The sequence below is a fragment of the Mustela nivalis genome (assembly GCF_964662115.1).
Source record: "Mustela nivalis genome assembly, chromosome: 13".
NCBI lineage: Eukaryota > Metazoa > Chordata > Mammalia > Carnivora > Mustelidae > Mustela > Mustela nivalis.
This window is the reverse complement of record NC_139032.1, coordinates 4663531-4677185: the sequence shown is the minus strand read 5'-3', so window position 1 is coordinate 4677185 and position 13655 is coordinate 4663531. Positions and strand designations below refer to the sequence as shown.

The following is a 13655-nucleotide window of genomic DNA, read 5'->3' as shown; positions in this document are numbered from 1 at the left end:
AACAAACAAAAGTCCAGGACCAGACAGCTTTAGTGGTGAATTCTACTAAACATTCAAAGAAGAATTAATATTGATCTTTCTTTAATACTTACAAAAAAAAATAGAAGAAGAGGGAAGGCTCATAAATTCATTTTAGGAGGACTGTACTACCCTGATACCCAAACCAAACAAAGACCACAAGAAAAGAGAACTACATGCCAATATCTGCAATGAACATAGATGCAGAAACCCTCAACAAAATATTAGCAAACTGAATTCAACAATACATTCAGAGGATCATACCTCTTAATTAAGTGGGATTGATTCCACAGGTGCAAAGATGGTTTAACAATTACAACAAGCATTGTGATCTACCACATTAACAAAATGAGGGATAAAAATCATATGATTATCTCAATAGATGCAGAAAAGGCATTTGATAAAATTGAAATCCCTTTTTTATACAAACTCCCAAGAAAGTAGGTATAGAGGGAGCATATCTCAACCTAATAAAGGCAGAGATGAGAAACCCAGATCATATTCAATGGTGAAGAGATGAAAGCTTTTCCTTAACACCCTTGCTGCTTTTATTCAATATAGTATTGGAATTCCTAGCCAGAGCAATTGGGGAAGAAACAGAAATAAAAGGAATTCACATTGTCAAGGAAGAAGTAAAGCTGTCACTATTTGGAGATAATATCATATTCTATATAGAAATCCCTAAAGAATCTACCAAGAGGGGCGCCTGGGTGGCTCAGTGGGTTAAAGCCTCTGCCTTCGGCTCAGGTCATGATCCCAGGGTTCTGGGATCGAGCCCCGCATCGGGCGCTCTGCTCAGCAGGGAGCCTGCCTCCTCCTCTCTCTCTCTGCCTGCCTCTCTGCCTACTTGTAATCTCTGTCTGTCAAATAAATAAATAAATCTTTAAAAAAAAAAAAAGAATCTACCAAGAAATTATTAGAACTAATAAGTGAGTTCAATAAAGTTGTAAGATATTAAAATTAATATACAAAAATCTGTTGTTTTGGGACGCCTGGGTGGCGCAGTGGGTTAAAGCCTCTGCCTTCGGCTCAGGTCATGATCCCAGGGTTCTGGGATCGAGCCCCGCATCGGGCTGTCTGCTCCGCGGAGAGCCTGCTTCCTCCTCTCTCTCTCTGACTGCCTCTCTGCCTACTTGTGATCTCTGTCTGTCAAAAAAAAAAAGTCTGTTGTTTCTATTCACTAATAATGAACTATAAAGCAGAGAAATTGCATCGAAAAAGAACTCCTATAAATCAATTGCAGATTAACCAAACAATTTGATTTAAAAATGGGTAGAGGATCTGAATAGACATTTTTTCTTTTTCTTTCTTTCTTTCTTTTTTTTTTTAAGATTTTATTTATTTATTTGACAGAGATCACAAGTAGGCAGAGAAGCAGGCAGAGAGAGAAAGAGGGGAAGCAGTCTCCCTGCTGAGCAGAGAGCCCGACATGGGGCTCAATCCCTGAACCCTTGGATCATGACCTGAGCTGAAGGCAGAGGCTTAACCTATGGAGCCCCCCAGGTGTCCCTGAATAGACTTTTTTCCAAAGAAGACATACAGATGGCCAAATAGGTACGTGGTACCTATTTCGTACCTAATAGGTATGAAAAAATTGGGGAATGGAGGAAATCCATCGGATGAAATAATCACCTCACACCTATTAGGATGGCAATTATCAAAAAGACAAGTGATAACAAGTATTGGCCAGGATGGAAAGGAAATTCTTGTGTACTGTTGGTGGGAATGTAAATTCATGCAGTCAGTATAGAAAAGAATACGGAGGTTCCTTCAGAAATTAAAAATAGAACTGCCATGTGATTCAGCATTTCCACTTTTGGTATTCATCTGAAGGAAACAAAAACACTAAAAAAATATCTGTACCCTCATGTTCATTGCATCACTTATAATAGCCAAGATATGGAAACAACCCACGTATCCATACATAGATAAATGGATAAGAAAATGTGATATATGTACTGGAATATTATTCATCTAATAAAAAAGATTGAGGAGTGCCTGGGTGGCTCAGTTGGTTAAGTGTCTGCCTTGGGCTCAGGTCATTACCCCAGGGTCCTGGGATCACGCCCCAAGGCAGGCTCCCTGCTCAGTGGGGAGTTCCTTCTTTTTTTCTCTCTTCCTCTACTCCTCTCCCTAGCTTGTGCTTGCTCTCTCTCCCTCTCTTTCTCTCTCTCTCTCAAATAAATAAATCTTTAAAAAAAGAATAAAAGGTTGCCATTTGTGAGAACATTGAGGGGCTTTAAGATTATTATGCTAAGTGAAATAAGTTAGAAAAAGACAAATACTGTATGATCTCAACCTATATGTAGAATCTAAAAAAGCGAAAACTAAAAAATGACAAAGCTCAAAGATAGAGATCACATTCGTGGTTGCCAGAGGCAGGGTGCTGGGGATAGGTCAAAAATAGGTGCAGGGAGTGAAAAGGTACAAAATTTCATTTTTCAGTTCGTCACAGGAATCTAATGTAGAGCACAGCGAGTATAGTTAATACTTCATTGCTTACTTCAAAGTTGCTAAGTGGTTGAATCTTTAAAGTTTTTATTTATCGAGAGAGAGAGTGAGGGTGTGTGCGAGATTGGAGAGAGGGAGAGAAGGAGCAGGGGGAAGGGGAGAAGGAGACATGGGTGTCCGTCCCGGACTCTGAGATCAGGACCTGAGCTGAAGGCAGATTCTCAGCCGACTGAGCCACCCAGACACCCCTGGACCCATAATTCTGAAATTTTAGAGAAGAATGAGAACTATGGGCTTAAGTTAACTGGACCTTGATAGAAAGTATCAATGGTGTGCTGAGACTTAGGGAGGGGCCTTCAAGTCAGGTTGCAAGATTCCACCCCTCATTACCAACTGGGAAGGAAAGACCAACTTAGCCCTATCACAGGAGGCTGAGAGATGGGAAGATTTGCTGAAGTAGCTTTCCAGTGGCTGAACAGAATCCTCAAACTGTCAAAAAATCATAGGCTTTATGGTGATAAATCATAGGCTTTATGGTGATAGGATTAATTGCCTTTCCTAATAGTCAAAAGGCCAAAATCCAACACACCCACACATACTCAAGCAAAAGACAAGATGTGCCTCTGAGATTATTATTATTATTATTTGGTAATGGGTCAATTGATAAATTCACATATCAAATAATTCTTCCATTTGAAGTATATATTGAATAAATTAAGTATATTCAGAGTTGTACAACCATCACCACTTCAATTTTACAGCATTTTTACCAACTCAAAAGGAAACCCCCCACTTTTTAAAGTTATTATTTATTTGAGAGAGAGCGTGTATGCCAGGGGGAGGGGCAAAGGGAGAGGGAGCAGACTCCCCACTGAGCAGGGACCTGACACAGAGCTCCATCCCAGGACCCTGAGACCTGAGCCGAAGGCAGACGCTTAATCAACTAAGCCAGCCAGGTACCCAGGAAACCCCTTAATTTTTATTACCCTTCAGTCCCTCTCTTTCTGCCCAGATCTATGCAACAGCTATGTTTTTTCTCTATGGGTTTTTATATTTTGGACAGTTTGTTTAAATGGAATCTTTTAATATGTGATCTTTTTGACTGGCTTCTTTCGCTTAAGTCATGTTTTCAGTGTTCTTTCATGTAGTAGGTATTATTACTTCATTCTTTTACTTTTTTGATTGACATTCCATTGTGTGGATGTATCACATTTTGTTATTCATTTATCAGTTGATGGGCATTTTGGCTGTTTTCACCTTTTGGCTGTTATTAATGTTGATATAAATATTCATGTGTAAGTTTTTCAGTAGGCATATGTTTTCATTTTTCTTTTTTTTAGGAACTTTTTTTTAAAGAAAGATCTTATTTATTTGAGAGATAGAGATCACACGTAGGCAGAGAGAGAGGGAGAAGCAGGCTCCCTGCCGAGCAGAGCCTGATGCTGGGCATGATCCCAGGACGCTAAGATCATATCCTGAGCCAAAGGCAGAAGCTTAACCCACTGTGCCACCCAGGCGCCCTGTTTTCATTTTTCTTAGGTGTATATCTAAGAATAGAATTACTGTGTCAAATGGAATGACCAGATGATGACCAATGTGTTAGGCTTTATTTCAGATGCATTTTGCCCATTTGAACATCCTTGAAGAAATGTACATTGAGGTCTTTTGCTGAGTTTTTAAGTGCCCTTGGAATTTGTTTTTGATTAGATGTGGTGGTAGATGCCTGCAGACAGCCTGCCTAAAGTGTAGCTGCTCCTAATAATTCCCAGTGTATCATCCGGCAGCTGAAGAAGTAAACAAAGATTATAAACCCTTAATATCCATTTCTCTAGCCACTCAAAATACAGAGGCAAGTCAGTGCCCAAATGGGAAATGTCAGGTAGTATCCACTCACTTTGTTCTTAGGAAATACTGAAAATTGCTAGATCTACTCCTGTGAACATAGTGGCTCCACATGAGAACACAGATATAGTATTGAGTGTTTTCATCTTCATTTAGGATTTACCCAAACATACTGTCATGAAACGAATTAGTAAGAAAGTGGAGAGAAGTTCTCTTAATAAGAATTAATTTGGGAAGTACAGGAACACACTCTATAAAACCTGCTCTGGCTACCAGATGAAAACTTGGAAGAAAATCGAATGGGAGAAAAGAGAGCTGAGAGAAAGAAACTGATTCTTGTGCAGAGAACTACACTGGAAGTAAACAGGAGGTGAATGGAGGACAGTCTTGAGAAAAATCACCTACAAGAACAAGTAAAAAGAATAATCTGGAAGACCATAAAGAGTCAATATATGATTTTTGCAAAAATAAGAACAAAAACAAGTGAAGAAGAAATGATAAGCAACTATAGAATAGAGGGTAAAGTAGAAAATCTGAATTTACAGATCAAAATGTTTGTTTATTTCACAATTCCCACTTTTGAATATGGAGTTATTTCTGTGTTTTTTAGTAGGCAGCTGGGCTTTGTCGTCATTTCTTGCTATTTCGGGATCAATTCTTGAAGTCAGACTGCTGGTATAGGGAATAAGCATATTTTAAAATATGCTTTGTCAAAGTGATTTTATAGGTAAAAATGTTATCCCATTGGTTTAATTTATATTTGTCTTTCTCCTAGTGAGATTATTATTTATTTACATTTGAGTTTTTAATTTATGTCTTTTACTTTTCCCTTTTCGGTTTTCATTTCCCCTTGTCATGTTCATGGTAAAAAAAAAATCTTCATCGGGGGCACCTGCGTGGCTCAGTGGGTTGGGCCTCTGCCTTTGGCTTAGGTCATGGTCTCAGGGTCCTGGGATCAAGCCCTGCATTGGGCTCTCTGCTTAGCAGGGAGGCTGCTTCCCCCTCTCCTTCTGCCTGCCTCTCTGCCTACTTGTGATCTCTCTCTGTCAAATAAACAAAAATCTTAAAAAAAAAAAACTTAGTTTATTTTTTCTCTCTTATAAAGTCATTTTTTGTATAAATATTCAGTTTTTTATGTGATTATATTTGCTTATTTTTTTCTATTTGCTTAGAAAGTTCTTCACTCAGTAATCTATTAAATACCTATATTTCCTGCTAATATTTTATGGTCTTAGTGTTTACATTTAAGTATTAGTAGTTCATTTGGAGTTTATTTTGGCTTTTGGTATGGAGTAAAGATCTGATTTTATTCTTTTAACAAATAACCAGTACTTTCAGGGCTTTCTCTCCACCCCCCACACCTCGGCTTTCTCTTGATTACCTTTTCCTATTGTTAGTGGTATTTCATTTTGCATATTTTAAGCAATTTTTATCTTAATATTTTAATTAAATGTTTACTGTGATCTGATACACTTTTTTAAATTTTAGGATAAGGAGAGTTTATCTTCTGTTATTACTGACCTCAACATAATAATGGAGCCCACCAAATATTCAGAATTAAGAGAATTTGTGTCTAGGTAAGATATTATAAATTTTTATTGTTTTCATTCTACATTTTTAAGTTTACCCTTTTTTTTGTAAGTAAATATCAAAATATCTCTGAAAGTGTAACATTAACATTATATGGTTTATATTCGTAATCATATATATGGCCTATGTATTAAGTCCATATTCTCTGTATAATTTTTTCATCCAACGAAAATGTAATACATTTTCATCCAAAGAAAATGTATTACACATTAACTATGTTAATGTGCTAGACATTCTAATGTCACGAAGAACAGATAAAATCTTTGATACTCAAGGAGTTTCTAGCCTATTGAAGTCATAAGTTAAATAATTGTAGAAATAAATCTAAAATTGTGGCTGTGCTCAGTGGTGCAGAACAGAGTTACATAGTGTTATTGAAGCATACATACTTTCATGGAGAGCATGGAGTCATTTCCTGAAAATTGAGCCAACATCTGAAAAATGTGTAGGTGTAAACTAACAAAGAGGTCCTCGACAGAGCAGTTACGTGTAGGCACCGTGCAAGGAGGGAGATGCTGTCTGTGAGCAGCTAATGGGGGCGAGTGTGACTGGAGCAGGGTGCAAGCTGGGGCTTGTGCTTTGGCATGAGGCCTGCCAAGTACGTGAGGTCCATGTGGTCCTCACCACATGGGAGTTTGGTCATAGGCCTGAGACCAGTGTAAAGCTACTTAAAGCCTAAGGAAAGCAGAAGTGTGATATCCTGGATGTTTCAGGGAGAAGAGCCTGAAGGGGGGCAATAGTAGATAGAACAAGGTCAGTGATTAGCCTGTAAAAATAGTTCACACAACAGAAATTTCTAGGTTGAACTGGAATAATTAGCTGAGATAGAGAGCTGGTTGGATTTGGATTTGGGGGATATTTAGAAAGCACAGTTGTTGGCTGAATGGGAGGTCAGGAGCCACTGACAGGAGATCACTCCTTGATGATGGTGATTGCATTTGTTGAGGTAGGGAAAGTGGAGAGAATCATGGCAAGTGAGCTTGTGACTTCAGGCTGGAGATGATGAGTGCCTGTGAAACACTGAAGTAAAAATAAGTAGGCAGCTCAGAAGAGGTGTAGGCAGGAGGGGGAGCCCCCAAGTTTTCTGCCAGTGAGTAGAAGTTAAAGCCTTGGGCTGGAGGAATGAGATTGCTTATGGAGAGAATAAAGAGAAATAGAGGAGGAACTAGCAGTGGACCGTGTGGAATTCAGCTGTACTGCGGAGTCGAGAGAGGGTCCTGCAGAGGAACTGGATGGGGAACAACTATGTGAGGGGGAGGAAAACTAGGAATGTGGTGTTGACCACTGTCAGCTGGAGTGACAGCTTTTCTTCCACATCTTTGAAGATATTCTTCCAGTCGCTTCTGGATTGCATAAGTCATGACAAGAAGTCTGCTGTAATTTTTCATTTTGTTTTTTGGGCTGCCTTCAAACCTTTCTCTTAATGTTGTTTTTCTACAGTTTGTCTTATTTCTACGGTATTTTAGTGTGAATATTCCCTAACACATCTTTTCAAATACTTCTGCCCTGTTTCCTATTCTTCTTCTGCAGTGCTAATTGCACATATATTGGGGCATTTGGTATGTTCTCTCAGGGTTTGGATGCTTTGTTCTCTTTCTTTTATCCTTTTCTTTCTTTATTTTCTTTATTTTTTGCATTTCAGTTTGGATAATTTCTACTACCTTATTTACAGATTCTTTCCTTAGCTGAAGTCCAGCCTGACAGCGAGCCCACTGAAGGAATTCTTCACCTCTAATGTCATGTTTTCATTTATACCACTTTCATTGGATTCTTAATTTCTTTCTTTCTCTCTACTGACATTCCCCATTTATGAATTTGTATAACTTTTCCACTAGATCTTTTAATATGTTAATCATAGCTACTTTTTTCTTAAGTGTTTCATTTTGGAGGTTCATATATATATACACACACACATATGTACAAATAATAGTGTAATTAACCAGCTGTACACCTTTGATAATTACTGTTATCAATGTTTTTTCATCTCTTGTTAACACATATTTTTAAAGTTTTAATTTTGAAAGAATTATGGATTCAGAGGGAGTTGTAAATAAACCAGTATACAAGGAGATTCTATATACCCTTCATCCAGCCTCTGACAGTGATAACATCTTATATCAGTAAAATATACTCTCATATCCAGAAAATTGATATAAGTAAAATCCAGACCTTTTTCAGATTTTCCAGTTTTATAAGCACTTATGTGCTTGTGTTCTGTGCAATTTTATCACCTCTGTAGTGTTGTGAAACCACCACTACATTCAGGATACAAGACTGTCCTATATCTTTTTTTCCCTCATTTTAAAAATTGTGGTAAAATATATGTATAATGTAAGACTTAACCATTTTTTATTATTTATTTATTTATATATTTTTTAAGGTTTTATTGATTTATTTGACAGACAGAGATCACAAGTAGGCAGAGAGAGAGAGGAAGGGAAGCAGGCTCCCCGCTGAGCAGAGAGCCTGATGCAGGGCTCGATCCCAGGACCCTGGGATCATGACCTGAGCCGAAGGCAGCGGCTTAACCCACTGAGCCACCCAGGTGCCCCGACTTAACCATTTTTTAAAAAAGATTTTATTTATTTATTTGTTTGTCAGAGAGAAAGTGCACACAAGTAGGCAGAGTAGCAGGCAGAGGTGAAGAGAGAAGCAGGCTCCCTGCCGAGCAAGGAGCCCAGTGTGGAACTCAATCCCAGGACCCTGGGATCATGATATGAGCCGAAGGCAGCGGCTTAACCGACTGAGCCACCCAAAACTTACCATTTTTAAGAGTATAGTTCAGTACTATTAAATATGTCAGAATGTATTTAACTGTGTACACCAAGATCTATCTTCATAACCCTTTCATCTTGTAAAATTGAGAATCAGTATGCATCAAACAGTCACTTCCCATCTTCCCCTCCACTCAGCCCCTGGTACCCTCCATTCTTATTTCTGTTTCTGTGACTTATTTTTATTTATTTTAAAAAATATATTCTGTTTATTTATATTTATGTTTATTTATTTTTAAAAAGATTTTATTTATTTATTTGTTAGAGAGGGATCACAAGTAGGCAGAGAAACAGGCAGAAAGAGAGGGGGAAGCAGGCTCCCGATTGAGCAGAGAGCCCAGTGCGGGGCTCGATCCCAGGACCCTGAGAGATCATGACCTGAGCCGAAGGCAGAGGCCTAACCCACTGAATCACACAGGTGCCCCAAGATTCTATTTATTAAAGAGAGAGCATGAGCAGGGGAGAGGGAGAAGCAGACTCCCTTCTGAGCAGGGAGCCAGACATGGGGCTCGATTCCAGGACCCTGGGATCATGACCTGAGCTGAAGGCAGACACTTAACCTGAGCTACCCAGGCATCCCTGTCTGTGACTTTTAATCATGGTTATTTTAATGTTCCTGTCTGATAGTGCCAACATCTAAGTCATCTTTGAACCTGATTATGCTGATTCTGGAGTCTTTCCTGAATTTTTGTGTGTCATCTTTTTTTTTAATTGAATGATGGATTTTATCTATGGAAAATCGGTAGAGACTCAAGCAAAGTGTTTATGCTGAAGTGAGCACGTTTCTTTTATCATCCTGTTAGGATGGGGTTAATTCAAGGTCATCAGCCACTGAGCTGTGTTTGAGATTTTTATTGTTTTCCTTATCTTCAGGCTTCACATCACCACAGGTTTCAAATTCTTGCAGCTGTGGATTCAAATTCAAGTTCAGTTGTTTCTTATGCTTAGAATGGGGTTTTGGGAACCGGAGGGTTCTCCTCAGTGTCCCTGATCCACTCAGCTTTCTGCACACTCTTGACACTCCCCTGGTAGCAGTTGTGGATGCTCGTTACTTGTGCCCTGCATGTGGTGGGAGTAATGGGAGTTCTGTATCTTCATGGTCCGTCCTCAGTATTCGGCAATCCTGCACCTCATGGTGTGGGCTCCCCAGTGTTCCTGTTCCTCCTCCCCAGTACAGCCAAAGCTAGCCTGGATCTGAGGTTGGTCTTGTTCCTCCCAGCAGGGTTAACAGGTGAACGCTTGGTAATGGTGTAGGACCCTGGGCCCAGTGGGTTTCCTGCCCCTTCCATGGAACAGGCAGTTTTGCCACTGCCCCTCTTCCTGAAGCAATGGACCTTTGTCTTGATAACAGGAGTGTTTTCTGTCCCTCTACCAAAGTCAACTTCTGCTTCTCCCTTAGAAGCAAGGGATTTTTTTCTTCCATTGCTTTGTTGCCTCTTTTTTCAGTGGCTCAGGGGTTTGGGTTCCCATCAGAAAAGCGTTCTGGCTTCATTTTCTTCCCCAGCAGTGCTGGCACCTCCTCATGCCTGTGCCACTGACAGGACCCTGGTTTTTTTGGTGGTGTCCTTTTGTGTCTCGGGTTCCTATCTGTTCCAAAAGCACACTCTATCCCACATTTGTCCCTAAGAATTTGTTGAAATTTTAGCTGATTTCTTGTTACCTACTTGTATGGGGGCTGCTTTCTTCCCCTAAGTTTACCCAAGAGTAAACAGTTTTGTGTCATGTCTTTCCTTTGAGGGAAAAAAATCTTATTTGGTTGCCTTGTGATTTGGGGTCTCTAATGGACTTAAGGAAGGTTATGACTTACAGATTATTTAAATTTGCTTGGTGTTAGGTAAAGATGGTCTTCTCTAGTTCTTTACATCCCAAGTAGAAGCCAAGCTCTTTCCTGATTTTTTTTTTCGTTTTTTTTTTTTTTTTTCTAATTCTCATTCCAGAATAATGGACACATTGTCTCTTCATCTCCTGTGTCTGTTTTACCCTTTCTTTTTTTAAGTTTTTTTTTTTTTATTATTATTCATTTATTTGAGAGAGAAAGGAGGAGGGAGCGAGCGAGCGAGCAAGGGGAAGGGGCAGGGGCAGAGGGAAAAGGAGACTCCCTGCTGAGTAGTGAGCCCCACACAAGGCTCAGTCCCAGAACCCTGGGATCATGACCTGAGCTGAAGGCATACCCTTAACTCACTGAACCACCCAGGCGACCCTGAATATTTTTAAATAATTTTTTGTAATTGGATTATTTTTGCTATATTTTTTTTACATATTACATGAATATATAAATTTCTTCTTTGCTTCTGGGTCTCTGATTACATGAATATAAAACTTTCTGGCATTGTCCCATGTGTCTCTGAGGCTCTGGTCTTCTTTTTTTTTTCCCCAATCTTTTCCTTCTGTGTTGTTCAGATTGGATGGTTTCTGTGTGCTTACCACAACAACGAGGTTACTGAACAGCTCCAACAGCACAGAAATCCTGCGTATTATCCCTATATGGTCACAACCCATTCCCCACTCCGCCACAAAACCTGCTATGATCATCACTAGGGTTTTGTGCCTCTTACAAAATGTCAAATAAATGAAATTACATAGAGATTGGCTTCCTGACTTAGCATAAACTAAGTGAATTGAGATCCATCCATCTTTTCATTTCTGAGTAATATTTCCTGTGCTGATACTAGCATGTTTAGTTCATCCACTGGAGGACATTTGGGTTATTTCCAGTTTTTGATGATTTTGAATAGAGCTGCTGTGAACATTCTGTAGAGGTTTTTTTGTGATGGTAAGTTTTTTCTCTAGGGTAGATAATCAGAAGTGGGATAGTGGGTCATATGACTACAGTATGTTTAGATTTATTATAAACTAGCATAGTGTTTACCAAAGTGATCATACCAAGTTGCATTCCCACCAGCAATATATGAGAGTGACTAATATTTTAGTGAATAATTAACCTCTGATATTCATCTGATTTTAGACCTAGTAAAACTTTAGAATTTTTATTCTACATTTCTCTTTATGTTTTGCTTTATCCTTAAGAAAAAGACATTTGGAATTATTTTACTTTTCTGACTTCAAATTGAAATGTGTCACTGCCAACATTTTGTGAAAGAAATCCGTAACATCTGTTTAACATTTAGTGAAGTTTGGACTATGCTTGGGAAAAATAGATAAATTAAAATCACTCTTAGGATTGTAAGAGCCAACACATACACAATGTCTTTCTATAGTGGAAAACTCTGTGTGCTGTAATGGTGTGTCCTTCGTGGAGATGTAGATGGGGGTGAGGGATTGTGACACTCTACTTTTAAATAAAATTCTGTGTTTAATTAATGTATCAGGTCAGACTGTCTTCTGTCCCTCTCTCTGGGTGTCTAGTGCTTGTAGTCTGTGTGTGTTTAAACTTAGGCTGTTGCATTTTTAAGATTCTTTTTCTTGGCTTCTTTCCTCGTCACATGATTAAGAGCTTATTTTTGCTCCTTTATTTGATGGAGATTAAAATATGTCACTTTGGCCTGTATGCTGTAATGAAGCAACTGCTGCTTTTTATAGGCCAATATTCTTCGGAAAGTAATTTCTTCTTTCAGATCGTAAAAAGATATTAGTAATAGATACCAGAGTAGGATTGAACAGTTAATCTCCAGTGTTTCCTGTCAAATAGATACTTACGTAGCTATGCATTAATGCACCTGTTCTGTTAGCATCTTCATTTTCTGTGTCTGTTTTTTTTTTTGTTTGCTTGCTTGTTCCTCAGTTCCCATTTCCTGATTTCTTTTGGATCATTTAAATATGTCTTACTATCCCATTTTAATTTTATCTAATGACTTTTTGGCCATATCTGGGTTCTTTGTCTGTTTTATTGGCTGCCATGGGATTGCAGCATATATAACCTAACTTTCAACAGTCTGGTTAGATTTGGTACAATCTGGAAGCCTTGTAGCCATATTCATCCCTTTCTCTCTGTGCTATATGTTGTGATTTTCATAGGAATTATATTCATATGTATGCATTGAAAACCCCATCACTAGTGTTAAGGTTTTTTTTTTTTACTTTTGGTTATCATACATGATTTAAAGAACTTAAGAGAAGAATACTAGTTTTGTCATAGTCACCCAGATTTTTACCATTTCTGTTGCTACTACTGATGGAACCTTTTAGAGCACATTGTATGTGTCCTGGCTCTGTTCTCCTAAATACTTGGCATATATTTCTGAGAATAGTGATAGTACCTCGTATATTCATAGCGCAGCAACTGACTCCATAAATTGACGTTGATATAATACTTTTATCTAATTTGCCATCTGTATCCCACTTGTTAGTTGATCTAATGATGTCCTTTTTTACATTTTCTTTTCCCCTGTGTTCCATGATCCAGTGTGGTTCCAAGTATTGCATTTAATTGACTTTCTAGATTCCTTTAATTTGGAACAGTTCCAGAGCTTTTCTTTGCCTTTTATTACTTTGCCGTCTTTACAAAATACAGTTCTTCTGTCTTTCCTACCCCCCAATAGAATGTTGCTTATTTCATCTTTGACTTTTTGTCAAAGCCAAATACTGCCCTGCTGATTTTCTGTGCTTCTCAGCTCCTGTCCGTATAGGTGGCTGTAGATTGATGGAGTCATACTATTGCCTCACTCTCCACTGGATTGCCATTGGTTTTGTTTTTGGGTTTTTGCCCTCTCTTGCAATAATAGGCAGTCCGCGGGGAAATATTTTTTGACCATGCCAATACTACTCTTCATTAAAATTTCTGCCTAGATTTAGCATCATCTCCTGGTGATCTTGTGTGATCACTCTATGTTGTGATGGTTGCAAAATGGTATTTCAAGTCTAGCTCTTCCTCCACTTATCTCAATAGATGCTGTGTCTTGTGCTTAAGAATTTGATTTCCTTTTGCCACTGTATATGTGTTTATGTGTACATATCTGTTTATTGTTTCATTCATTCTTATTCTTTAAATATTAATAATTTCTCACTCTTTCTTTATTTATT

General features: G+C 38.5%; 1 protein-coding gene across 2 annotated transcripts in view; it reads left to right on the top strand.

Annotated features, from left to right (window-relative positions):
- Nucleotides 1-13655, top strand: part of CENPP (centromere protein P) — a 227334-nt gene that overhangs the window by 21235 nt on the left and 192444 nt on the right. For both annotated transcript variants that reach the window (XM_082694325.1, XM_082694326.1), the window contains exon 4: nt 5800-5888. In XM_082694325.1, coding sequence (XP_082550451.1) covers nt 5800-5888 — 89 coding nt within the window. The remainder of the gene's footprint in view (nt 1-5799; nt 5889-13655) is intronic.